The sequence below is a fragment of the Salmo salar genome, chromosome ssa05 (genome assembly GCF_905237065.1).
Source record: "Salmo salar chromosome ssa05, Ssal_v3.1, whole genome shotgun sequence".
Lineage (NCBI taxonomy): Eukaryota > Metazoa > Chordata > Actinopteri > Salmoniformes > Salmonidae > Salmo > Salmo salar.
The window spans coordinates 14,110,313-14,138,118 of NC_059446.1; the positions used below are offsets into that span (position 1 = coordinate 14,110,313).

Sequence of the window (27,806 nt, forward strand, 5' to 3'; positions counted from 1 at the left end):
AGTGCTAGAGGCGTCACTACAGACCCTGGTTTAGCTGTCTAAGACACTGCATCTCAGTGTTAGAGGTGTCACTACAGACCCTGGTTCAGCGGTCTAAGACACTGCATCTCAGTGCTAGAGGCGTCACTACAGACATCCTGGTTCAGCGGTCTAAGGCTCTGCATCTCAGTGCTAGAGGCGTCACTACAGACCCTGGTTCAGCGGTCTAAGGCACTGCATCTCAGTGCTAGAGGCGTCACTACAGACATCCTGGTTCAGCGGTCTAAGGCACTGCATCTCAGTGATAGAGGCGTCACTACAGACCCTGGTTCAGCGGTCTAAGACACTGCATCTCAGTGCTAGAGGCGTCACTACAGACCCTGGTTTAGCTGTCTAAGACACTGCATCTCAGTGTTAGAGGTGTCACTACAGACCCTGGTTCAGCGGTCTAAGACACTGCATCTCAGTGCTAGAGGCGTCACTACAGACATCCTGGTTCAGCGGTCTAAGGCTCTGCATCTCAGTGCTAGAGGCGTCACTACAGACCCTGGTTCAGCGGTCTAAGGCTCTGCATCTCAGTGCTAGAGGCGTCACTACAGACATCCTGGTTCAGCGGTCTAAGGCACTGTATCTCAGTGCTAGAGGCGTCACTACAGACCCTGGTTCAGCGGTCTAAGGCACTGTATCTCAGTGCTAGAGGTGTCACTACAGACCCTGGCCGTGATTGGGAGTCCCATACGGCCGCGCACAATTGGGCCCAGTGTCGTCCGGGTTAAGGTTTGGCCGGGGTAGGCCATCATTGTAAATGAGAATTTGTTCTTAACTGACTTGCCTAGCTAAATAAAATACAGACAGAGACATAGGGCTAGATTCCAGTGGAGGTTGCTGAGGACAAAACGGAAACCATGTATTTGATACCATTTCTCTGATACCGCTCAAGCCATTACTATGAGCCCGTCCTCCCCAATTAAGATGCTACCAACCTCCTGTGCTAGATTTAATCCGTAGCGAGGAAGATCCTGCGTATTGCGTGATTTCAATTTCAAGGTCATTTCTATTGAGTCAACATATGCAGCGTTTAACGTGAATGCAGTCTCTGCAAACGTGGGAACATTGCCCTTAATTTTCAGTCGCGCTATAGTGTAGATCTTCCACGCTACGAATCTAGGCCCTATAGCTACTACCACCACCAGAACAATATTTATTATGTTTTGAATGTAATGCTAATTCATGCCAGTAGAGAGAAGTGATCTGAGGAAACTAAAGGCAGTTTATGTAAGACAGGACTGCCATCTATAGGTCATTCTAGGATACTTCTGCAATCAATAGGTCATTCTAGAACACTACTGCAATCTATAGGTCATTCTAGGACACTACTGCAATATATAGGTCATTCTAGGACACTACTGCAATCTATAGATCATTCTAGGACACTACTGCAATCTATAGATCATTCTAGGACACTACTGCAATCTATAGGTCATTCTAGGACACTACTGCAATCTATAGATCATTCAAGGACACTATTGCAATCTATAGATCATTCTAGAACACTACTGCAATCTATAGATCATTCTAGGACACTACAGCAATCTATAGGTCATTCTAGGACACTACTGCAATCTATAGATCATTCTAGGACACTACTGCAATCTATAGATCATTCTAGGACACTACTGCAATCTATAGATCATTCTAGGACACTACTGCAATCTATAGATCATTCTAGGACACTTCCCATTCCATTTCTAACTACTGTAGTTTCTCACCAAGTGGAAAATGCAGAGATGTAGAGATAGAGTACTGTAGATCAGAATTCTCTTCTCGTAATCCTGTTTTTAAACAGTTTATTTCAAATCAAACTGAAGGCACACTGTTTGCATAGGTCCGATGGTAGATGGTGAATTTCAACAATATATCAAAGAAAACCAGATTATTTTATATACATAGACTTTAGGGGCCTGACTATAGCTGGGTTGATTCTGCTGTCCTATGCATCACATTTCAAAAGATAACATACTGGTATGTAGTTATATAGGAACAATTAACCTTCAAGGTGTACAAATTTACATTCATTCAGTCAGAAGACCTGAATTTAGCACCCAACACAACAAGAACAGTACAATATACAAAAAAAACCCCACAGTCATACCAAAACAATATATCATTTTCTAATAGTTACTGCAACATTTGAGATGTCTCCCGTCATAGGCATACACATGTTGTAATAACAACATGCATGTTTGTGTCCTTAAAATTCCAGCCTATCATTTATTCACATACTAGAAGCATTAAGCATCATTCTGCGCGTGGCGTTGTCGTAATATCAGATGTTCCCTTCAGACTCATGCTCCTGTACAAACCATATACAGTACATTGACTTTAAACACCAGTTTCTTTGCTCTGAAGCTTTGCAAATAAATACACCTGAAACAGCATATCAATACATGATACTGTTAACCCATGGTATAAGGTAGCATCCACAAGAACTAAACCAGTCGATAAAGTCCAGTCTTAAATATTACAAGTATACAGGACGCCTGGTTTCAGGTGATAAGGCGGGACATAGCCTGGCAGCTAGCCTAGTAGCCAGAGATGTTTCTTAATCAGTGGCTTCAGGTGATAAGGCGGGACATAGCCTGGCAGCTAGCCTAGTAGCCAGAGATGTTTCTTAATCAGGCAACTCCTTTGTCTTTGTTGTTGGAATGAAATAAAAACACTGAGAAACAGAGGAGGCTTCCCGGGACAGATAGTGTACTACTTTTAGGTTGCCATTTTGGACTGAGACCCTGTGTGTCCAGCTGTGGCCCTCCTCTCTCCTTTCCCACAGTGTCATGTTCTTCATAAAGGCTGATGGACTTCTTTGGACACAGGTGGAAAAACATCCAGCTTACAGAGAGAGAAGAGATACCCAGTTAGATGTCCAGTAATCTCACTGAGCTCAGTGGTCCAGTGTTGGTCCTCATCTCCTCCCTGAGATCATGTTTTGGGATCTAGAAAAGAATGTGGAACGTCATGAAATAAAGTGAAAATAACAGATCTGTTGATAATTAAGCCTAACTTTTCTGTTGCTTTGGAATCTAGAACAGCAAATAGAGTCACAACTAGTGCACTATAAAGGAAAAAGGGTTCCATATGGGACACAACCTAACAAAAACCGTTGTGATGTTCTTGAGGTTCTGCACTTACCTGCTGGGTTTCTTCTGTCCACCAGGTGGCGCCAGATTGGACTTTCCTCTCTGTATCACATCTGATGATATTTGGGGTTTGGAGAGTGGGCAGGGGGGTGGGGGTCTGTTGGGGGGGTCAGGTCTGTGTGTGTGAGGTGTTGAGGGGGAGGACTGAGGGCAGGGGGGCAGGATGGCTGGATGAAGGACCTGGAGGGGTCCTTTCTGCTGGGCTAGGTGGCTGGGGACGGGAGGAGGTTTAGGCTTGGGCTGCGGCAGAGGCAGGAGAGAGGGTCGGGGCTGGGGCTGGAGGGAGGGTTGGGGCTGGGGCTGGAGGGAGGGTTGGGGCTGGGGCTGGAGAGAGTGTTGGGGCTTCGACTGGAGGGATGGCTGGGGCTTGGGCTGGGGGGAGGCTGGGCGAGATGCTGAGGTTGTGGCTTGGGCTGGGGGGAGGGTTGAGGCTGGGGCTGAAGAGAGGGTTGGGGCTGGAAGGATGGTTGTGGCTTGGGCTGGGGGGAGGGTTGAGGCTGGGGCTGGACAGAGGGTTGGGGCTGGGATAGAGCCTGTCTCTGCTGGGCTATGTAAGCAGGTATGGGAGGGGGTTTAACTGTGGGACAGAAGACAGGGTGCCTGGTGGAGGGGCTGGGGCAAGGTGTGGACTGACTCTGTGGAGGACAAACATAATCACTCACAGCATTACTGTCAGAACATTTACAAGTATTATTTTGTTATTTACCTGTCAAGAGTACCCTTTTTTAGCATTGACTGTACTGCACTGTACATAGAAAGTACTGTGGTGTAACAGGTGAATGAACAGATCCCCTCACCAGCCTGTCTGAGCCCTGTCTCTTCAGTAGGAAGGTAGGGTTGGCATGGCTGTTGGCAAGACTGTTGGCAAGGTGACCATTGGCAAGACTGTTGGCTTGTAGATGTTTGGCTTCAGCAGGGACTGAACAACTGACTGGACAACTGAGGAGTCAAACACAGTGCTTTTCATTCTTGAAGTTCAATTTGAGATGTTGTTTACTGTGCAATGTCTATGTTGCATATTTGCCTTGAATAAAATATGAAAAATCCAAACAGTTAAAGATGTGAAAACAACAGAAAGACTGAGTTACACACATTGTCTTGGGTGGTGGGACCGAGGTCTTGAGAGGAAAGTGTTTATGTAGTTTATGGCTGTAGCAGCACCACAGTCCCACAGCAGCCAATAGGACAAAGATAACCAAGGGGAGGAGCAACAGGACAGGACGTATACTACCTATAAACACAAATAGCATAAACAATGGAGGTCAGAGCAAACCTGTAAGATATGACTTGAAAACCAACAATCAAATATATGTTGTCTTTTGCAACACCACATCAGTTACAGTGGCAAGAAAAAGTATGTGAACCCTTTGGAATTAACTCAATTTCTGCATAAATTGGCCATAAAATTTGATCTGATCTTCATCTAAGTCACAACAATAGACAAACGCAGTGTGCTGAAACTAATAACACACAAATTATTGTATTTTTCTTGTCTATATTGAATACATCATTTAAACATTCACAGTGCAGGTTGGAAAAAGCATGTGAACCCCAAGGCTAATGACTTCTCCAAAAGCTAATTGGAGTCAGGAGTCAACTAACCTGGAGTCCAATCAATAAGACGAGATTGGAGATGTTGGTTAGAGCTGTCCTGCCTATAATAAACACTCACAAAATTTGAGTTGACTATTTACAAGAAGCATTGCCTGATGTGAACTATGCCTCGAACAAAAGAGATCTCTGAAGAACTAAGATTAAGAATTGTTGACTTGCATAAAGCTGGAAAGGGTTACAAAGGTATCTCTAAAAGCCTCGATGTTCATCCAGCCACGGTAAGACAAATTGTCTATAAATGGAGAAAGTTCAGCACTGTTGCTACTCTCCCTAGGAGTCGCCGTCCTGCGAAGATGACTGCAAGAGCACAGCGCAGAATGCTCCATGAGGTTAAGAAGAATCCATGAGTGTCAGCTAAAGAAAACACTAAACAAGAATGGTGTTCATGGGAGGACACCATGGAAGAAGCAACTGCTGTCCAAAAAAACATTGCTGCACGTCTGAAGTTCGCAAAAGAGCACCTGGGTGTTCCACAACGCTACTGGCAAAATATTCTGTGGACAGATTCAACTAAAGTTGAGTTGTTTTGAAGGAACACATAACACGTTGTGTGGAGAAAACCCCCCACATCAAAACCTAATCCCAACTGAAATGTATGGTGGAGGGGGCATCACGGTTTGGGCTGCTTTGCTGCCTCAGGACCTGGAAAGATTCCTATCATCGACTGAAAAATCAATTCCCAAGTTCATCTAGAAATTTTGCAGGAGAATGTAAAGCTATCTGTCCGTCAATTTAAGCTCAACAGAAGTTTAGTGAGGCAACAGGACAACGACCCATATTGTGCAGGTCTGATCCGCAAAGACAGAAAAGATTTGGTTGAGGTTATTGCTGCCAAAGGAGGGTCAACCAGATATTAAATCCAGGGGTTCACATACTTTTCCCACCCTGCACTGTGAATGTTTACATGGTGTGTTCAATGAAGACATGAAAACGTATAATTTCTTGTGTATTATTAGTTTAAGCAGACTGTGTCTATTGTTGTGACTTAGATGAAGATCAGATCACATTTTATGACCAAATTAAGCAGAAATCCAAAGGGTTCACATACTTTTTCTTGCCACTGTATTAGATTTAATTGACTGACTGACTGAATCATTATTTGAGTGACTTGGTGGTTGATTGATAACATACTGTGGTTAATGACAGGGCCACTGTCGACACTCCCTCCTGTCCCCTCCTGGTCACACAGGGGAGGGGCCCAGCCTGAGTCACAGTGGCAGTGGTGATTGTTGTTACACAGCTAGAGAAAGAGAAAGAGAGAGAGAGAGAGCGAGAGAGAGTGCGCGAGAGAGAGAGAGAACGAGAGAGAGAGAGACAGAGAGAGGGAGAGAGAGAAGTAGTGGTTGTTATACACAGAGAGAGAGAGAGAGATGAGGAGGAGAGATAAGTAGTGGTTGTTGTTACATAGAGAGAGAAAGAGAGAGAGAGAGAGAGAGAGGAGGTGGAGGAGGAGAGATAAGTAGTGGTTGTTGTTACAGAGAGAGAGAGAGAGAGAGAGAGAGAGAGAGAGAGAGGAGGAGGTGGAGGAGGAGGAGAGATAAGTAGTGGTTGTTGTTACAGAGAGAGAGAGAAGAGATAAGTAGTGGTTGTTGTTACAGAGAGAGAGAAGAAGAGATAAGTAGTGGTTGTTGTTACAGAGAGAGAAGAAGAGATAAGTAGTGGTTGTTGTTACAGAGAGAGAGAGAGAAGAGATAAGTAGTGGTTGTTGTTACAGAGAGAGAGAAGAAGAGAAGTAGTGGTTGTTGTTACAGAGAGAGAGAAGAAGAAGAGATAAGTAGTGGTTGTTGTTACAGAGAGAGAGAAGAAGAAGAGATAAGTAGTGGTTGTTGTTACAGAGAGAGAGAGAGAAGAAGAGAGAAGTAGTGGTTGTTGTTACAGAGAGAGAGAGAAGAAGAGAAGTAGTGGTTGTTGTTACAGAGAGAGAGAAGAAGAGAAGTAGTGGTTGTTGTTACAGAGAGAGAAGAAGAAGAGATAAGTAGTGGTTGTTGTTACAGAGAGAGAGAGAGAGAGAGAAGAAGAGAGAAGTAGTGATTGTTGTTACAGAGAGAGAGAGAAGAAGAGAAGTAGTGGTTGTTGTTACAGAGAGAGAGAAGAAGAGAAGTAGTGGTTGTTGTTACAGAGAGAGAAGAAGATAAGTAGTGGTTGTTGTTACAGAGAGAGAAGAAGATAAGTAGTGGTTGTTGTTACAGAGAGAGAGAAGAAGAAGAGATAAGTAGTGGTTGTTGTTACAGAGAGAGAGAAGAAGAAGAGATAAGTAGTGGTTTTTGTTACAGAGAGAGAAGAAGAAGAAGAGAGAAGTAGTGGTTGTTGTTACAGAGAGAGAAGAAGAAGAGATAAGTAGTGGTTGTTGTTACAGAGAGAGAAGAAGAAGAGATAAGTAGTGGTTGTTGTTACAGAGAGAGGTGGAAACCACAACACGGTTTCAACACTAACAACCTGTCAATATTCCTCCTACTCTATATAATGTGTTATAACAGCTTTATTAAACCCCTACATCCATAACCTCAGACCCAACATGTTCTCCTCCTTTATTCTGCAGTAGCCCATACGTCTAACTCCTCCTCCCACATCCCTCCCATACCCCATGGCCGTGGCACTTGGCATTGCACTCATCCGCTCTCAGGAAAGACGCGTTGCGGCACTCTCCTCCGAAACAGATCTGTTACAGAGAGAGAGAGAGAAGGAGAAGGAGGGATGGAGAGGGATGAGTGAGAGAGAGAGAGGAGAGGAGAGGGATGGAGAGGGATGAGTGAGAGAGAGAGAGGAGAGGAGAGGGATGAGAGAGAGAGAGAGGAGAGGAGAGGGATGGAGAGGGATGAGTGAGAGAGAGAGAGGGATGAGAGAGAGAGAGAGAGGGATGAGAGAGAGAGAGAGAGAGAGAGAGGAGAGGGATGGAGAGGGATGAGTGAGAGAGAGAGAGGAGAGGGATGAGAGAGAGAGAGAGAGAGGAGAGGGATGAGAGAGAGAGAGAGAGGAGAGGGATGAGAGAGAGAGAGAGAGGAGAGGGATGAGAGAGAGAGAGAGAGGAGAGGGATGAGAGAGAGAGAGGAGAGGAGAGGGATGGAGAGGGATGAGTGAGAGAGAGAGAGGGATGAAGAGAGAGAGAGAGAGAGAGAGAGGAGAGGGATGGAGAGGGATGAGTGAGAGAGAGAGAGGAGAGGGATGAGAGAGAGAGAGAGAGGAGAGGGATGAGAGAGAGAGAGGAGAGGAGAGGGATGGAGAGGGATGAGTGAGAGAGAGAGAGGAGAGGGATGAGAGAGAGAGAGAGAGGAGAGGTATGAGAGAGAGAGAGATAATCATTATCATAAGTAGATAGTCCAGTCCATCCTGCCACAACAGAGAGCTCTTAGAGGACTAAAATAGAGACACACTGACAGAACATCTGCAGGAGACAAACACAGGAAAGAATACATCTCCCACCTGCAGGAGGAGGAGACAAACACAGGAAAGAATACATCTCCCACCTGCAGGAGGAGGAGACAAACACAGGAAAGAATACATCTCCCACCTGCAGGAGGAGGAGACAAACACAGGAAAGAATACATCTCCCTGGACAGAACTGCAAACGCAGTATAGAGCCCAGAGACACACACACAACCCACACCCATCCCTTCTCCTCTCCCCTCCTCACCGAGTCCTCTCCACACTTAGTCCCGGTCATGACCAGTCCTGGGTCCAGTGTGTCCCCCTGTTCCTCGTCCCCCTGGCCTTGTCGGTAAACGTGTGTCCCCCTACAGAGGATCTTCCCGTTACCCACTCGGACCGTGGTGTCGATGGGAACAGCGTTAGTCTCCAGGGGCTTGGAGGCTGAACTCACACACTGAATCTTACCACATCTAGCATCCCTGAAACAGCAGAAAGGTCACATGGATTCGTATATGTAGGGATGGAAGATAAATAAAAGGTTAAATGGAAGTTGAAGGAACACATGTATTTGGTGCCAACGTTTGGTAAATGTGTGTCTCCTCACCTGTCTCTGCATCCTCTGTATTTACCCAGCATGTCTTTGCCACAGTTTCCAAATGAGTCTCCTGCCTCGTTCACCTTCTTAAAGCACAGGTCTGGAGCAGCACGGCCATCTAAAGTGGATAAAACACACAGTGTTATATCACCTCCTGCTAGCAGACAGATGTTCCTGTGGTCAGTTAAAGCCTGTCCTGTGAAGATCTCTGATTATGAAAACAGAAACAACACCAAACAGAGAGCCCAGTAACAAGCCCTAATCCTTCTCCCTTCGAACCAATCTGAAGAAACCAGATAGATTGGAGCAATATTTTGGAAGCCGCAGACACCAAAGTGGGGCTAGGGACTGGTTTTGGACCAAACAATGGATTTCAATAAGGGAGCGTTAAATTGAAAAGTGCTGTAAAACCAATCCATTACTTTATAACAGGATGCAATAACACGTCTACTATCTCCGCCCTAGAGTGATTGACAGGTACTAACCCCGCCCCCAGAGTGATTGACACTGCTGCTCCAGGGTGAGACACATGCCGGTGTAGCAGTAGGCCTGCCCCCCGGCACAGGAAGTACCATCCACCAAGTATAAGTTAGAAGGACAAGACTCCGCCTTCCCATCACAGTACTCGGGTAGGTCACATGACCCGGATGGAGTACGACACAACACACCTGGACTCTTCAACTAGAGAGAGAGAGAGAGAGAGAGAGCGAGAGAGAGAGAGAGAGAGCGAGAGAGAGAGAGAGAGAGAGAGAGCGAGAGAGAGAGAGAGCGAGCGAGAGAGAGTGAGAGATTAGAGGAAGAGACAAAGAGAGAAAGAGAGAAAGAGAGCGAGAGAGAGAGAGATTGGAAGAAGAGAGAGGGAGAGAGAGAGATTGGAGGAAGAGAGGGAGAGAGATTGGAGGAAGAGAGAGAGAGATCAATTACAAATCTTAGAATCAGCTATTAAAGAGTATCAGAACCCACTGGATTCTCCAATTAAATTGAACGAACTACAGGACAAAATACACAACCTCCAACCCAAAAAGGCCTGTGGTGTTGCACCTAGATCTTCTCCACAGATTCTGTCAGACCTGGGCCCTGATAGACCTGGGCCCTGACAGACCTGGGCCCTGACAGACCTGGGCCCTGACAGTAAATCTCAGTAAGACCAAAATAATGGTGTTCCAAAAAAGGTCCGGTCGTCAGGACCACAAATACAAATTCCATCTAGACACTGTTGCCCTAGAGCACACAAAAAACTATACATACCTTGGCTGAAACATCAGCTCCACAGGTAACTTCCACAAAGCTGTGAACGATCTGAGAAACAAGGCAAGAAGGGCCTTCTATGCCATCAAAAGGAACATAAAATTCAACATACCAATTAGGATCTGGCTAAAAATACTTAAATCAGTTATAGAACCCAATTTCCTTATGGTTGTGAGGTCTGGGGTCCGCTCACCAACCAAGAATTCACAACATGGGAAAAACACCAAATTGAGACTCTGCATGCAGAATTCTCCAAAATATCCTCAATGTAAAACGTAATACACCAAATAATGCATGCAGAGCAGAATTAGGCCAATATACGCTAATTATCAAAATCCATAAAAGAGCAATTGAATTCTACAACCACCTAAAAGGAAGCGATTCCCAAACCTTCCATAACAAAGCCATCACCTACAGAGAGATAAACCTGGAGAAGAGTCCCCTAAGCAAGCTGGTCCTGTGACTCTATTCACAAACACAAACAGACCCCAGCTGAACATTGTATGCTGGAAAACACTTGGCTTGTTATTTTTGATTAAAACAAAACCGCTATTCATTGAATACCAATACCGAATTTGTTTTTGCGTGGATTCTGCGATGCGTTTAGCGTTTAACAGCTAGGACTGCTATTTATTGTCCCGGAATCCCACTTAACAGACAGGTTGAAGTCTGCATGACAGAGAAGCTAAGCTGCTAGCCATCAAGCTAATGAAGTTGGTACCAGCTCTCTTTGTCTGGAGAAATAAATGAACTGTTCCAGCACTGTAGGAGATGTATCTACTACGCTTTGTTTCGGGACAAACCGGATAACTTGGAGTTCCAATGCGGCAATTGTTTACTTGCCCAGGCTTGAGGTGGCTTCCTTGATCACGCAGGTCGCCAGCCTACGTAAGAATTTTCTACGCCAGTGGCTGGACGGCGTTCACGCTTGTTGGATGCATTCCGCCTGGTCGTTTGTCTTTATCCGACGGGCCGGTGTTGCCCGGAGATCCCCCATCTGATAGCGGAGTTGAAGGAGCACAGCAAGAGGAGCAAGGCAATCAACGATGGTGGCATGTCTCAAGTCGTGGAAGCCGAAGACAGAGGCCTCCCGCAAAACAGTCTACACTCCCAACGAGAGGGAGCGGATACAAACAACGAATAGTTTTTCCGTCCTGGAGCCAGATCTTCCTGCACCTTCTTCGCTGGGGGTTGCCTGTGTATGCAGCCGCAGTGCCTACTACTACGATTTCGAAGTCGAAGTCGGCAACCTTCCGTCCCTGCTCTGGATCGAGCGGGGCTGCTCCATCTGTTGGAGGCCTGCGCCGGGAGCAATGGGCTCACGTTAACCTGCCTCTCGTCCATCCATAAAAGGTTCTCAGAATCCTGTGAAGCGCGGGAATGAGTGAGCAGATTTCCTTGACCTACTCACCAGCCGTGATTTTGGGCAGCTCCATGGTAAGAAACGTGACCATTCCTGGTGCAAAAACTATGTCCTATACCGGAGCTCGAGTAAATGACATTACTAAGCTGCTCCTGAATGTACTATATCAGAACATAGAAATCGATTCTATCGTAGTCCATGTGGGTTTTAATGACATGATGAAGGGCAGCTCTGAACAGTTAAAACTGGATTTTAAAGAGCTGATTGACTCTCTACTAGACAGTAACAAAAGACCCATCATATCTGGCCCTGTGCCCTCTCTGAATCGTGGCAGTGAACCCTTCAGCAGGATTCTTTCTCTTCACAACTGGCTACGTGACTATTGCAGCTCAATGGGTGTAACTTTTCGATACCTTTTGGAAACAAAACATGTTTGATAAGGAGGATGGGATCCACCCAAATCATTTAGGTTCCTGGATCCTTTCACAGCATTATAAGGCTGCGTTGAGACAATGACTTATCAATGACCCAAGTTCAGCTCAGTTAATCCCTACCATTGTGACGCAGAGATGTCATAATGCTTCAGCAAATGTACGTTACACCAGGAGCATTAATAGACACAATGTAAGTAACCTAATTTATGTCCCTCTAACAAATCTACTTCTGCTAAGCTTCCCAGTAAAGCAATAAAAACAAGTAAGCATCCCAGAAGAAAAGTGCTAAAAATAGCCGACGTTAACATATGGAGCTGAAGAAACAAGGTTCAAGAAATCAATAAATTGCTAGTAACAGATAACTTTCCTTTTCATATTTCATATTCATATCTCTGAAACTCACTTAGATAATACCTTTGATGATACAGTGCTAGCAATACACGGTTATAACATTTACAGAAAATATAGAAATACCAATGGTGGAGGTGTTTCTGTTTATATTCAGAACCACATTCCTGTAAAGCTTAGGAGGATATCATGTTAAACGCTGTTGAAGTAATATGGCTACAAGTTCATCTGTCTCACCTAAAGCCCATTCTTGTGGGAAGCTACTATAGAACACCAAGCACTAACAGTCAGTATCTGGATAATATGTGAAATGCTTGATAATGTATGTTATATTAACAGAGAGGTATATTTTCTGGGTGATTTAAATATTGACTGGCTTTCATCAAGCTGCCCACTCAAGAAAAAGCTTGCTTCAGGTTATCAGTCAACCTACCAGGGTAGTTACAAACAGCACAGGAATGAAATCAACATGTATTGATCACATCTTTACTAATGCCACATACATTTTCTTGAAAGCAGTATCCAGATCCATCGGATGTAGTGATCACAATATAGTCGCCATATCTAGGAAAACCAAAGTTCCAAAGGCTGGGCCTAATATAGCATATAAGAGGTCACACAATGAGTTTTGTAGCGATTACTACGTTGTTGGTGTAAAGAATATTTGTTGGTCCATGGTGTGTAATGAGAAGCAACCAGACGCTGCACTTGACACATTTATAAAATTGCTTATTTCAGTTACTAATAAGCATGCACCCATTAAGACTGCATGACTGTAAAAACTGTTAAATCCCTGTGGACTGATGAGGAATTGAAAAATTGCCTCTCCAACATAATCCATGTAGAATCAGGAATTCCCCAGGGCAGCTGTCTAGGCCCATTACCTTTTTCAATCTTTACTAATAACATGCCACTGGCTTTGAGTAAAGCCATTGTGTCTATCTATGCGGATGACTCAGCACTGCACATGTCAGCTACTACAGCGACTGAAATGACTGCAACACTAAACAAAGAGTTGCAGTTAGTTTCAGAGTGGGTGGCAAGGAATAAGTTAGTCCTATATATTTCTAAAACTGAAAGCATTGTATTTGGGACTAATCATTCAGGTAACCCTAAACCTCAACTAAATATCATAATAAATAATGTGGAAATTGAGCAAGTTGATGTGACTAAAGTGCTTGGAGTAACCCAGGATTGTAAACTGTCATGGTCAAAACATATTGATACAACAGTGGCTAAGATGGGGAGAAGTATGTCAAGGCAGCAGCTAATGGGGATCCATAATAAATACAAATACAACTACAGAGCTCCAGGACAGCAACACAATTAGACACAACCAAATCATGAGAAAACAAAAAGATAATTACTTGACACATTGGAAAGAATTACCAAAAAAACTGAGCAAACTAAAATTCTATTTGACCCAAAATCAAGGAAAGCTTTGACTATGTACAGAGCATTGACTATGTACAGAGCATAGTCTTGCTATTGAGAGAGGCAGCCATAGGCAGACCTGGCTCTCTCACACTGCAGACCTGGCTCTCTCATACTGCCCACAAAATGAGGTGGAAACTGAGCTGCACTTCCTAACCTCCTGCCAAATGCATGATCATATTACAGACCCATATTTCCCTCAGATTACACAGATCCACAAAGAATTCGAAAACAAACACGATTTTGATAAACTCCCATATCTATTGGGTGAAATACCACAGTGTACCATCACACCAGCAAGATTTGTGACCTGTTGCCACAAGAAAATTGCAACCAGTGAAGAACAAACAACAATGTAAATACAACCCATATTTATTTATTTTCCCTTATTAAAGTAGTTGAATTATTTGAACATCGTTACAACACTGTATGTAGACATAATAGGACATTTAAAATGTCTTTATTCTTTTGAGACTTTTTTATTGTTTATTTTACTATCTATTTCACTTGCTTTGGCATTGTAAACATATGTTTCCCAATGTCAATAAAGCCCTTTGAATTGAATTGAGTGGGGGAGAGAGAGAGCGAGAGGACGACCAGAAAGAGAGATAGAGGACAGTGTGGACTATTAAACGACACAACACATCTGGATTCTTCAATGAGAGAGAGAGAGAGAGAGAGAGAGAGAGAGAGAGAGAGAGAGAGAGAGAGAGAGAGAGAGAGAGAGAGAGAGAGAGAGAGAGAGAGAGAGAGAGAGAGAGAGAGAGAGAGAGAGAGAGAGAGAGAGAGAGAGAGAGAGAGAGAGAGAGAGAGAGAGAGAGAGAGAGAGAGAGAGAGAGAGAGAGAGAGAGAGAGAGAGAGAGAGAGGACAGTGTACAGTACCTTACAGTTGTGACAGCAGACTCCGTGGGAACAGTCTGCTCCAGCCTTCAGAGTACAGTTGTTGGCATTACAGCAGGGACTGGAACACTCCTGCAGAGAGAGGATGAATGATCAGTACACACACACACACACACACACACACACACACACACACACCTTCCCCCTCACCTCCTCATCTCCACAGTCACACTCCTCTCCATCCTCCAGGTACCCGTTCCCACAGCGCTGCCCACCGTGCATGGCTCTGGTGTTGGGGAGGTTGAACAGACACTTCCCCCCTCCGGAGCTCAGATACCTGCTCAGCTCCCGCTGGTTACAGCCATTAAACACACGCGGGAATGGGTGGCTGCGACACACACCAGGGGTGTATTCGGTAAGGTGCAACGATGCCAACATTACAGATAGAACATGCCATGAATAGACTTTCCTTCTACTCTACATGTCAGAGAAGAAAGTATGTTCTACGTAATATATTTCCATACAGACATTAATATTCCACAACATTTTGCTTAGCTGAACATGTCCCAAGACTGTCTTTTACAATGCAGGATCAATCATTATATCATTATGTAGGGGGTGCGTACTGGCGGCAGAGAAGTCAGGCGCAGGAGAGTAAAAACTGATTTACAACGGTGCAGTTTAATAAATAAAACCACCGTAAACAGAACAATAAATGAATGGGTAAACAAAACCCGTTACACACCAGCATAACGTGCACAAGCACTACAATAAACAATTCCAGACAAGGACCTGGGGGGAACAGAGAGTTAAATACACAACATGTAATGATGGAATGTAAACCAGGTGTGTTGGAAGACAAGACAAAACAAATGGAAAATGAAAGGTGGACCGGCGATGGCTAGAAGACCGGTGATGTCGACCGCAGAACAAGGAGAGGGACCGACTTCGGAGGAAGTCGTGACACATTAGTTATTTAACCTTTATTCATACAGGTTTTTTGTCATTGAGATAAAATCCCTTTAATAGAAAAATTGATTTTCAACATCGATAGATTCTCTCACCCAGTGGCAGCAGCCATGATGCAGCCTCCATCATCAGCCTTGGCCTGGCAGCACTCAGGGCTGTCGTGGCTCATGCCAAAGTTATGCCCCATCTCGTGGGCCATGGTCGCTGCCACGCCCACAGCACTGTCAGAGTGGTCCTGCAGGGGGGTAGAGGTCAGGGAGTAGAGGTCAATGGTTAAGGGGTAGATTCCCGTATTGAAAGTCAAAGGGACATACATCTCATGTTAGCTTGGCTCTAGATCTATGTGTGCTATTACAAATACATCACAACTTTATTACAACTTTAGAGAAATCTTTACTGGGCTGCTATTGGCTATGGTCAAATCTCAAACGACAGAGTTCTGTTGTAGTCTTACTGAGTTGACTCCCCCTGACTGGTACTCTGAGCACATGGCTCTGAGAGGGGCCAGCCCAATGGTGGTGCCCTGAAACGCCACGCCCCTGGGGAAACAAAATAACACAGCTTTGTAGTTCCACTGAACGGTCTTAATGGAAGGAAGAGAGATGGATTAAGGATGGATGGATTAGGATGGATGGATTAGGATGGATGGATTAAGGATGGATGGATCAAAGGAGAGTGCAGTAAGGAGTGTGTGTCACACTAACGTGAAGAATTGAGCGTTGTCATTAGGTAGTGTTTGTGTGTGTGTGTATTTGTGTGTAACGCTAACGTGATGAGTTGAGCGTTTCCGTTGAGGTGTGTGTATGTATGTGTGTGTGTGTGTGTGTCACACTAACGTGATGAGTTGAGCGTTGTCGTTGAGGAGTGTGTGAGTGTGAGTGTGTGTGTGTATCACACTAACGTGATGAGTTGAGCGTTGTCGTTGAGGAGTGTGTGTGTGTGTCACACTAACGTGATGAGTTGAGCGTTGTCGTTGAGGAGTGTGTGAGTGTGTGTGTGTATCACACTAACGTGATGAGTTGAGCGTTGTCGTTGAGGAGTGTGTGTGTGCGTGAGGTGTGTTATCAGTGTGTTTGCGTCACACTAACGTGAAGAGTTGAGCGTTGTCGTTAGGTGGTGTGTGTGTGTGTGTGTGTGTGTGTGTGTGTGTGTGTGTGTGTGTGTGTGTGTCACACTAACGTGATGAGTTGAGCGTTGTCGTTAGGTAGTGTGTGTAGCTGTTTGCGTCTCCAAGCCAGGAAAGCTCCCAGGGTACTGTAGGGGTTACCAGACACACTGATCCTGTCCTGGTCAGACCACACCTCCAGACCGATCACTGCCACACGAATACTTAGAGACTTGTAGTACTGCACAAACACACACACACAAACACACACCCCAAAGATAATTTGACTAACATAGAAGTACATTATAATTGTTAATTATGTTCAGTGAGAATACAGTAGTGAACGTGTGTGTGTGTGTGCAGGGGTTAAATTGGGCCGGGTCCCGCCGGGTACAAGACCCGGCACCTATGATCCAAATGAGAGCCAGACGGAGCTGAGACCTGGTACCTATGGTTATTTGAATTATCTAATGAAAAATTGTTGCCCACATTTACATTTTCCACAGCCAACAACACGAGTAAACAACAGCTAATTCAGACAGTCCCATAGTAGAATAGTTGACCTATTCAATTGTTCAATCTGTCGCATTCTATGAGAGAAAATCATATTCCTCTCGAGGCTCTTTCAAATTGCGATTGCTACACAGGGAGATAAATATGCTTGCCCAGTCATTGTACAACATTCTTTATGCAGTCCTGATAAAACACACCTTTGAAATCAATTCTGATGGCCACTGAGCTTTCTAGTGTTATCAGGCTATATTTAATTCTCAAATCCAAGAAATTAGTAGGCCTAAAATGCACAATTTTAGAACCAGTGTGTTTAGAACCAGTGTTTAGAACCAGAATGTATAGAACCAGAATGTATAGAACCACAATGTTTAGAACCAGTGTTTAGAACTAGAGTGTTTAGAATCAGAATGTTTAGAACCAGAATGTTTAGGACCAGGGTGTTTAGAACCAGTGTTTAGAACCAGAGTGTTTAGAACCAGAGTGTTTAGAACCAGAGTGTTTAGAACCAGAGTGTTTAGAATCAGAATGTTTAGAACCAGAATGTTTAGGACCAGGGTGTTTAGAACCAGAGTGTTTAGAACCAGAGTGTTTAGAATCAGAATGTTTAGAACCAGAGTGTTTAGAACCAGTGTTTAGAACCAGAGTGTTTAGAACCAGTGTTTAGAACCAGAATGTTTAGAACCAGAGTGTTTAGAACCAGTGTTTAGAACCAGAGTGTTTAGAACCAGTGTTTAGAACCAGAATGTTTAGAACCAGAGTGTTTAGAACCAGAGTGTTTCACACCTGCATGGTTTATGCGCGTTAGCGCTCACCATTTGTGCCAGTGACGTTGAAGGTATAGGGAAGACCGGGGTTAAATGTAACAGGGATCAGGTGTAACACATTACATTATATTCACAGTACATGATCTTTGGATGGCTGAGTGGCACTGGAACATTTTTTGTTGTTGTTGGGACATTCAAGTCAGTAATATGTTTCTCACTAGCCTAATGTTTACACTTTAAAGTTTGTGATCTAGCCTGCCTGATAATATGGACCTATATGTTATTGGGCTCATTTTGGGGGGAAATTGTATTTCATGCCATTTTTTCTCCGTTCATTTTGCAGTAGAATGTCCTTATAAAGGTCATCAGACCTGACCTTCTCACAGTCCTCCTACCCCTCAAAATGGTAGTATGCTGTGATATGTGCCTTTTGTCACTATTATATTGTTTAGGTGTACTCTATCTCCACCTGGACACGCCCCCCGAACTAATCCCAAATGAACCGTGTGTGTGGGCGTTTCTCACCTTGTCTACGTAGTTAGCCGCCTCCAACAGTTTCCTTTTCGTCCTATTTAAGTCCCCGCCATGCTTCTGAAACTACACAGACACACGCACGCACACATAGTTACTGCCATGCTTGTACAATTTCACAAAGGATGTGAGTCAGAGCAGCAGGATGACCTCAACCAATCAGACACATCAAACAGCAATGAAGGATATTAGAACAGACCCTGTTAGATCTCATTAGAACAGACCCTGTTAGATCTCATTAGAACAGACCCTGTTAGATCTCATTAGAACAGACCCTGTTAGGTCTCATTAGAACAGACCCTGTTAGGTCTCATTAGAACAGACCCTGTTAGATCTCATTAGAACAGACCCTGTTAGATCTCATTAGAACAGACCCTGTTAGGTCTCATTAGAACAGACCCTGTTAGATCTCATTAGAACAGACCCTGTTAGATCTCATTAGAACAGACCCTGTTAGGTCTCATTAGAACAGACCCTGTTAGATCTCATTAGAACAGACCCTGTTAGATCTCATTAGAACAGACCCTGTTAGATCTCATTAGAACAGACCCTGTTAGATCTCATTAGAACAGACCCTGTTAGATCTCATTAGAACAGACCCTGTTAGATCTCATTAGAACAGACCCTGTTAGATCTCATTAGAACAGACCCTGTTAGGTCTCATTAGAACAGACCCTGTTAGGTCTCATTAGAACAGACCCTGTTAGATCTCATTAGAACAGACCCTGTTAGATCTCATTAGAACAGACCCTGTTAGGTCTCATTAGAACAGACCCTGTTAGATCTCATTAGAACAGACCCTGTTAGGTCTCATTAGAACAGACCCTGTTAGATCTCATTAGAACAGACCCTGTTAGATCTCATTAGAACAGACCCTGTTAGGTCTCATTAGAACAGACCCTGTTAGGTCTCATTAGAACAGACCCTGTTAGATCTCATTAGAACAGACCCTGTTAGATCTCATTAGAACAGACCCTGTTAGATCTCATTAGAACAGACCCTGTTAGATCTCATTAGAACAGACCCTGTTAGATCTCATTAGAACAGACCCTGTTAGATCTCATTAGAACAGACCCTGTTAGATCTCATTAGAACAGACCCTGTTAGATCTCATTAGAACAGACCCTGTTAGATCTCATTAGAACAGACCCTGTTAGGTCTCATTAGAACAGACCCTGTTAGGTCTCATTAGAACAGACCCTGTTAGATCTCATTAGAACAGACCCTGTTAGATCTCATTAGAACAGACCCTGTTAGATCTCATTAGAACAGACCCTGTTAGATCTCATTAGAACAGACCCTGTTAGGTCTCATTAGAACAGACCCTGTTAGGTCTCATTAGAACAGACCCTGTTAGGTCTCATTAGAACAGACCCTGTTAGGTGTCATTAGAACAGACCCTGTTAGGTCTCATTAGAACAGACCCTGTTAGGTCTCATTAGAACAGACCCTGTTAGATCTCACTAGAACAGACCCTGTTAGATCTCATTAGAACAGACCCTGTTAGATCTCATTAGAACAGACCCTGTTAGATCTCATTAGAACAGACCCTGTTAGATCTCATTAGAACAGACCCTGTTAGATCTCATTAGAACAGACCCTGTTAGGTCTCATTAGAACAGACCCTGTTAGGTCTCATTAGAACAGACCCTGTTAGATCTCATTAGAACAGACCCTGTTAGGTCTCATTAGAACAGATCCTGTTAGGTCTCATTAGAACAGACCCTGTTAGGTCTCATTAGAACAGACCCTGTTAGGTCTCATTAGAACAGACCCTGTTAGGTCTCATTAGAACAGACCCTGTTAGGTCTCATTAGAACAGACCCTGTTAGATCTCATTAGAACAGACCCTGTTAGATCTCATTAGAACAGACCCTGTTAGATCTCATTAGAACAGACCCTGTTAGGTCTCATTAGAACAGACCCTGTTAGGTCTCATTAGAACAGACCCTGTTAGGTCTCATTAGAACAGACCCTGTTAGGTCTCATTAGAACAGACCCTGTTAGATCTCATTAGAACAGACCCTGTTAGGTCTCATTAGAACAGACCCTGTTAGATCTCATTAGAACAGACCCTGTTAGGTCTCATTAGAACAGACCCTGTTAGATCTCATTAGAACAGACCCTGTTAGGTCTCATTAGAACAGACCCTGTTAGATCTCATTAGAACAGACCCTGTTAGATCTCATTAGAACAGACCCTGTTAGGTCTCATTAGAACAGACCCTGTTAGATCTCATTAGAACAGACCCTGTTAGGTCTCATTAGAACAGACCCTGTTAGGTCTCATTAGAACAGACCCTGTTAGGTCTCATTAGAACAGACCCTGTTAGGTCTCATTAGAACAGACCCTGTTAGATCTCATTAGAACAGACCCTGTTAGGTCTCATTAGAACAGACCCTGTTAGGTCTCATTAGAACAGACCCTGTTAGGTCTCATTAGAACAGACCCTGTTAGGTCTCATTAGAACAGACCCTGTTAGGTCTCATTAGAACAGACCCTGTTAGGTCTCATTAGAACAGACCCTGTTAGGTCTCATTAGAACAGACCCTGTTAGATCTCATTAGAACAGACCCTGTTAGATCTCATTAGAACAGACCCTGTTAGGTCTCATTAGAACAGACCCTGTTAGATCTCATTAGAACAGACCCTGTTAGATCTCATTAGAACAGACCCTGTTAGGTCTCATTAGAACAGACCCTGTTAGATCTCATTAGAACAGACCCTGTTAGGTCTCATTAGAACAGACCCTGTTAGGTCTCATTAGAACAGACCCTGTTAGGTCTCATTAGAACAGACCCTGTTAGGTCTCATTAGAACAGACCCTGTTAGGTCTCATTAGAACAGACCCTGTTAGGTCTCATTAGAACAGACCCTGTTAGGTCTCATTAGAACAGACCCTGTTAGGTCTCATTAGAACAGACCCTGTTAGGTCTCATTAGAACAGACCCTGTTAGGTCTCATTAGAACAGACCCTGTTAGGTCTCATTAGAACAGACCCTGTTAGGTCTCATTAGAACAGACCCTGTTAGGTCTCATTAGAACAGACCCTGTTAGATCTCATTAGAACAGACCCTGTTAGATCTCATTAGAACAGACCCTGTTAGATCTCATTAGAACAGACCCTGTTAGGTCTCATTAGAACAGACCCTGTTAGGTCTCATTAGGGGGAGTGGGGAGGATGTGGTTGAAGTATGACGATAGAGAGATGAAGGGATGGGGGAGATGTAACAGAGTGATGGATGGTCTCTAGTTCAGTCTTTCCTTGGAGTATGAGTCACAGGTCAGAAGAGGAGATGGAGGTCATGCATCCTTTCTACCCTCTCACCGATACAACTGACTAACTGGAATAAATGGCCATGTAAAATGTCTGGCCTCTTACCTCAGCATGGTCAGCTACCAGCAGCAGCTCTACATACTTCATACTCTGGCCCACGTCTCTACGCTCCTGGAGAAATATCAGGACATAGTAGAGAAGTTCATTGCCAACTATTACAGTGCATTATTACTTATTATGAGCGCGCGCCACACACATGTACAGTGGGGGAAAAAGAATTTGATCCCCTGCAGATTTTCTACGTTTGCCCACTGATAAAGAAAGGATCAGTCTATCATTTTAATGGTAGGTTAATTTGAACAGTGAGAGACAGAATAACAACAAAAATATTGTCACGTCCTGGCCAGTATAAGGGTTAATTGGTATTGTAGATTGGTCAGGACGTGGCAGAGGGTATTTGTTTTATGTGGTTCAGGGTGGTGTTTTGGGAAAAGGGCGTTTGATTTAGTATTTCCGGGTTTTTTGGTTTATGATCTATGTTTAGGTAATTCTATGTCTAGTCTAGGTAGTCTGTGTTTCTATGGTTGATTTATGGGGGTTGGGACTCTCAATTGAAGGCAGGTGTTTTCTCTTTGCCTTTGATTGAGAGTCCCATATATTAGGGTGTGTTTGTGATTTGTGGGAGATTGTTTTTGCACTGCGTATGTATAGCCTGCAAAACTGTCATTTGTCGTGCATATTGTTTTCTTGTTTTTTCGTGTTCAACGTTCGTTAATAAATTAAGAAAATGAACACCAACTCTGCTGCATATTGGTCCACATTTTCAGACGACGATTTCGCTATATCATCGGATGATGAAGAAGTTCGTGACAAATATCCAGAAAAACGCATGTCAAAAATGTTATAAATTGATTTGCATTTTAATGAGGGAAATAAGTATTTGACCCCCTCTCAATCAGAAAGATTTCTAGCTCCCAGGTGTCTTTTATACAGGTAACGAGCTGAGATTAGGAGCACACTCTTAAAGGGAGTGCTCCTAACCGCAGCTTGTTACCTGTAAAAAGACACCTGTCCACAGAAGCAATCAATCAGATTCCAAACTCTCCACCATGGCCAAGACCAAAGAGCTCTCCAAGGATGTCAGGGACAAGATTGTAGACCTACACAAGGCTGGAATGGGCTACAAGACCATCTCCAAGCAGCTTGGTGAGAAGGTGACAACAGTTGGTGCGATTATTCGCAAATGGAAGAAACACAAAAGAACTGTCAATATCCCTCGGCCTGGGGCTCCATTCAAGATCTCTCCTCGTGGGGTTGCAATGATCATGAGAACGGTGAGGAATCAGCCCAGAACTACACGGGAGGATGTTGTCAATGATCTCAAGGCAGCTGGGACCATAGTCACCAAGAAAATAATTGGTAACACACTACGCCGTGAAGGACTGAAATCCTGCAGCGCCGCAAGGTCCCCCTGCTCAAGAATACGTATACATGCCCGTCTAAAGTTTGCCAATGAACATCTGAATGATTCAGAGGACAACTGGTGAAAGTGTTGTGGTCAGATGAGACCAAAATGGAGCTCTTTGGCATCAACTCAACTCGCCGTGTTTGGAGGAGGAGGAATGCTGCCTATGACCCCAAGAACACCATCTCCACCGTCAAACATGGAGGTGGAAACATTATGCTTTGGGGGTGTTTTTCTGCTAAGGGGACAGGACAACTTCACCGCATCATTTGACGGGGCCATGTACCGTCAAATCTTGGGTGAGAACCTCCTTCCCTCAGCCAGGGCATTGAAAATGGGTCGTGGATGGGTATTCCAGCATGATATTGACCCAAAAAACACGGCCAAGGCAACAAAGGAGTGGCTCAAGAAGAAGCACATTAAGGTCCTGGAGTGGCCTAGCCAGTCTCCAGACCTTAATCCCATAGAAAATCTGTGGAGGGAGCTGAAGGTTCGAGTTGCCAAACGTCAGCCTCGAAACCTTAATGACTTGGAGAAGAGTGGGACAAAATCCCTCCTGAGATGTGTGCAAACCTGGTGGCCAACTACAAGAAACGTCTGACCTCTGTGATTGCCAGCAAGGGTTTTGCCACCAAGTACTAAGTCATGTTTTGCAGAGGGGTCCAATACTTATTTCCCTCATTAAAATGCAAATCTATTTATAAAATTTTTGACATGTGTTTTTCTGGATTATTTTGTTGTTATTCTGTCTCTCACTGTTCAAATAAACCTACCATTAAAATTATAGACTGATCATTTCTTTGTAAGTGGGCAAACGTACAAAATCAGCAGGGGATCAAATACTTAATTCCCCCACCGTACCTCTATAAGGTTTTATTATCAACTCATAATATGTTATGCCTGTTTTCCATGGGACTTAAAATGGCTGATATTTCAAAGATATTTCACTGATACAAAGCAGCACCCCCTATTATCTGAAGAAGATAGTGGTTGTTCTCAAATCAGACACCAACCAGTCTATCTGTCCCTCTTCCACTCACCCTTCCGCCCCACGGTGACATCATTCCCTGGATGAGGTCACCCAGCCCCTCCCCCTGGCCCTGGTTGCTATGGTGTTGCCCGCAGGTTCCGTTGGGCAAACGGAGGTTCTCGGCTCGGAACACGGCGTGAGGAGGCTGTGTATCCATGGTGACAGCGGGCAGGGGTTCTATCAGGTAGCTGACACTGGTGTTCACCGTAACCAGTCCCCTAGGGAAACAGAGATCTGGGTCACATCAGTTCCAGGCTAGAAAACATAAAATATTTATATTACCTAACTAAGTAAAACTATTACAGCTGGGGAACGTAGCGGTGTTTAAAACTCCATCAAATATCTATTGCGAGAAGTTAGATATGTCAGAATGTAAAACTAGAAGCAGCAGGGATTTACATGTCAGGTCTTAGACAACTACATCATGACTGTATGTTGAACTCTGTATATACATCCTGATACCAGATGGATGGAGCAGAAAGAGAGAAAGAAGAAGGAGAGAGACAGACAGAGAGAGAGAGAATGACGGAGGAGGAGGAGAGATCCTCAGGGGGATTTCTGATGTTTCCACTCAGTCAGCTGGGACATAATAGTGCTGTAGGTCTGTAGGCTTCCTGCTGTGTACCATTGGCTATGCTGCTGAAGCTTCTCCCAATAGACACCCAGCACATAGCAGGTTCTGGCTCCGTGAGGATTGTATCAGGGAGAGGCATCATACCAGGGACCGTGGGCGACCCTTCTCCAGATGCTTTCTACAGCTGCTTGTGTGTGTGTGCATACGTGCATGCGTTGCACACTCTGAGCTCTATGCTGCGTTTGCAGTTCTGTCCATGGGACATAGCAGGGAGATGTATTCATCCATTCCTTTCATGCAGATGTGTGTGTGAGAGCACTCCTCCTCCTGCAGATGTTCTGTCAATGTATGTGTCTGTTATTCTCCTATAACTGCCTTCTCTGTAAACCCAGAAAGGAAACAACAGCACGTCTGGATCCCTACCTCTAACTCCGTCCCTGATGCCGCTGTAGCCTCAGTGACTTAACATGGAACCCAGTGACCTAGAAACACACTGGCCTGCATATCTCAACAGTCAGTGCATGGTCAATAAATACGTCATCTTTTGACAGTGCCTGCTCTCCTATTGTGATTGATTGAGAATGACCGCGTGACAAATATATGTCTGAATAGCCATTAAAATCAACTGAATTCATCTGTTGGAGTGCTGTCCTATTCCATGCAGTTAGTGATCACCACTTCCATCAGCAGGGTTACCAGTGGAAACGCTTACCTGAGACCTGAGCAGGTGCTGAGTGCTACACTGGACCCCTCCACACCCTGGACGTCACCATGGTAGAAACAGTGGCCCTGCAACATGAGAGGAGAGTTAAACAAACTCACATCATGCACTTTTCTTTTTAAGATTTAAGAGCTTGGTTAGCCTGTCTTGGACTCAGTCAACTCTTTAGCTATTGGACATCCACAAACCAGAAATAGGCTGGTTTCATGAATAGCCCCCTATTGTTAGATGCTTTGGAACATCCCATTGAACTCACAGTGCTGGGTGAATAGGAGGTCTGGCGGGAACCGCTGGGACTGTACCATATCTCCTGATATCCGGGGGCCAATAACTGCCTGGAACATACAGAAAGAAAGAGAGAGAACATGACCCCACTGAAAACAGTGCTGGTGAACAGAATACACTGTAAGCATAAAACAAAGGGCAGCAGGGTGCTTCAGTCAGAGAGAACAGAGAGAGGGAAAGGGAAAGAGAACAGAGAGAGGGAAAGGGAAAGAGAACAGAGAGAGGGAAAGGGAAAGAGAACAGAGAGAGGGAAAGGGAAAGAGAACAGAGAGAGGGAAAGGGAAAGGGAACAGAGAGAGGGAAAGGGAAAGAGAACAGAGAGAGGGAAAGGGAAAGAGAACAGAGAGAGGGAAAGGGAAAGAGAACAGAGAGAGGGAAAGAGAACAGAGAGAGGGAAAGGGAAAGAGAACAGAGAGAGGGAAAGAGAACAGAGAGAGGGAAAGGGAAAGAGAACAGAGAGAGGGAAAGGGAAAGAGAACAGAGAGAGGGAAAGGGAACAGAGAGAGGGAAAGGGAAAGAGAACAGAGAGAGGGAAAGGGAAAGAGAACAGAGAGAGGGAAAGAGAACAGAGAGAGGGAAAGGGAAAGAGAACAGAGAGAGGGAAAGGGAAAGAGAACAGAGAGAGGGAAAGAGAACAGAGAGAGGGAAAGAGAACAGAGAGAGGGAAAGAGAACAGAGAGAGGGAAAGGGAAAGAGAACAGAGAGAGGGAAAGGGAACAGAGAGAGGGAAAGGGAAAGAGAACAGAGAGAGGGAAAGGGAAAGGGAAAGAGAACAGAGAGAGGGAAAGGGAACAGAGAGAGGGAAAGGGAAAGAGAACAGAGAGAGGGAAAGGGAAAGAGAACAGAGAGAGGGAAAGAGAAAGAGAACAGAGAGAGGGAAAGAGAACAGAGAGAGGGAAAGAGAACAGAGAGAGGGAAAGAGAACAGAGAGAGGGAAAGGGAACAGAGAGAGGGAAAGGGAAAGAGAACAGAGAGAGGGAAAGGGAAAGAGAACAGAGAGAGGGAAAGGGAAAGAGAACAGAAAGAGGGAAAGAGAACAGAGAGAGGGAAAGGGAAAGAGAACAGAGAGAGGGAAAGGGAAAGAGAACAGAGAGAGGGAAAGGGAAAGAGAACAGAGAGAGGGAAAGGGAAAGGGAACAGAGAGAGGGAAAGGGAAAGAGAACAGAGAGAGGGAAAGGGAACAGAGAGAGGGAAAGGGAAAGGGAACAGAGAGAGGGAAAGGGAAAGAGAACAGAGAGAGGGAAAGGGAAAGAGAACAGAGAGAGGGAAAGGGAAAGAGAACAGAGAGAGGGAAAGGGAAAGAGAACAGAGAGAGGGAAAGGGAAAGAGAACAGAGAGAGGGAAAGGGAAAGAGAACATTAGAGGAGTGTGATAGAGAGAGTGAGACAGGAAGAGAGAAACCGAGAGTGAGCGATGAAAAGTGCGAGAGGAAGAGGAAGAGGAAGAGTGAGAGAAGTATTGTATTCCTCTCCAGTGGTACACAGCTCATGAAACATTCATGGTGACATTCTGAGCTACAAAGGAAAAGAGAGTGCCTCAAAGCATTACAGAGAGAGACAGAGAAAGACAGAAAGAGATAGAGATACAGACAGATAGAGAGATACAGATACAGAGATAGACAGAGATACAGAGAGAGATACAGAGATACAGAGAGAGATACAGAGAGAGAGAGACTGAGAGACAGAGAGACAGAGATACAGAGAGAGAGATACAGAGAGAGAGACAGATAGCGATAGAGACAGAGAGAGACAGATACAGAGAGAGATACAGAGAGATACCAAAATAGAGAGAAAGAGAGATACAGAGAGACACAGAGAGAGACAGAGAGAAACAGGCAGAGAGCAACAGAGAGAGAGAGAGAGAGAGAGACAGAGAGAGAGAGAGAGAGAGAGAGAGAGAGAGAGAGAGAGAGAGATACAAAGAGAGAGAGAGATACAGAGAGATGCAGAGAGATATTGTACACTACCGTTCAAACGTTTGGGTCACTTAGAAATGTCCTTGTTTTTGAAAGAAAAGCTAATTTTTTGTCCATTAAAATAACATAAAATTGATCAGAAATACAGTGTAGACATTGTTAATGTTGTAAAGAATTATTGTAGCTGGAAACGTCCGATTTTTTTTAATGGAATATCTACATAGGCGTACAGAGGCCCA

General features: G+C 44.4%; 1 protein-coding gene and 1 long non-coding RNA gene across 2 annotated transcripts in view; both read right to left on the reverse strand.

Moving 5' to 3' along the window:
- Positions 1-1,809: 1,809 nt before the first annotated feature.
- LOC123743079 (uncharacterized) lies at positions 1,810-3,546 on the reverse strand. The gene is made up of 2 exons (XR_006769825.1): positions 3,169-3,546; positions 1,810-2,972 (listed from the first exon to the last, which is right to left on the reverse strand). It is a non-coding gene; the product is annotated as an uncharacterized lncRNA (long non-coding RNA).
- Position 3,547: 1 nt separating this feature from the next.
- The window catches only part of LOC106604282 (disintegrin and metalloproteinase domain-containing protein 19), a gene marked incomplete at its 3' end in the record, with an annotated part of 50,925 nt that continues 26,666 nt past the window's right edge, over positions 3,548-27,806 (reverse strand). Inside the window, exons 4-21 of the mRNA XM_045719397.1 lie at positions 25,624-25,702; positions 25,359-25,435; positions 24,083-24,290; positions 21,683-21,748; positions 18,295-18,366; positions 16,567-16,733; positions 15,842-15,926; positions 15,483-15,622; positions 14,629-14,806; positions 14,461-14,550; positions 9,237-9,432; positions 8,761-8,869; positions 8,422-8,635; positions 7,372-7,449; positions 5,922-6,030; positions 4,269-4,407; positions 3,974-4,115; positions 3,548-3,811 (exon numbers count right to left, since the gene is read on the reverse strand). Of these exons, the coding sequence (XP_045575353.1) occupies positions 3,548-3,811; positions 3,974-4,115; positions 4,269-4,407; positions 5,922-6,030; positions 7,372-7,449; positions 8,422-8,635; positions 8,761-8,869; positions 9,237-9,432; positions 14,461-14,550; positions 14,629-14,806; positions 15,483-15,622; positions 15,842-15,926; positions 16,567-16,733; positions 18,295-18,366; positions 21,683-21,748; positions 24,083-24,290; positions 25,359-25,435; positions 25,624-25,702 (2,413 nt within the window). The remainder of the gene's footprint in view (positions 3,812-3,973; positions 4,116-4,268; positions 4,408-5,921; positions 6,031-7,371; positions 7,450-8,421; positions 8,636-8,760; positions 8,870-9,236; positions 9,433-14,460; positions 14,551-14,628; positions 14,807-15,482; positions 15,623-15,841; positions 15,927-16,566; positions 16,734-18,294; positions 18,367-21,682; positions 21,749-24,082; positions 24,291-25,358; positions 25,436-25,623; positions 25,703-27,806) is intronic.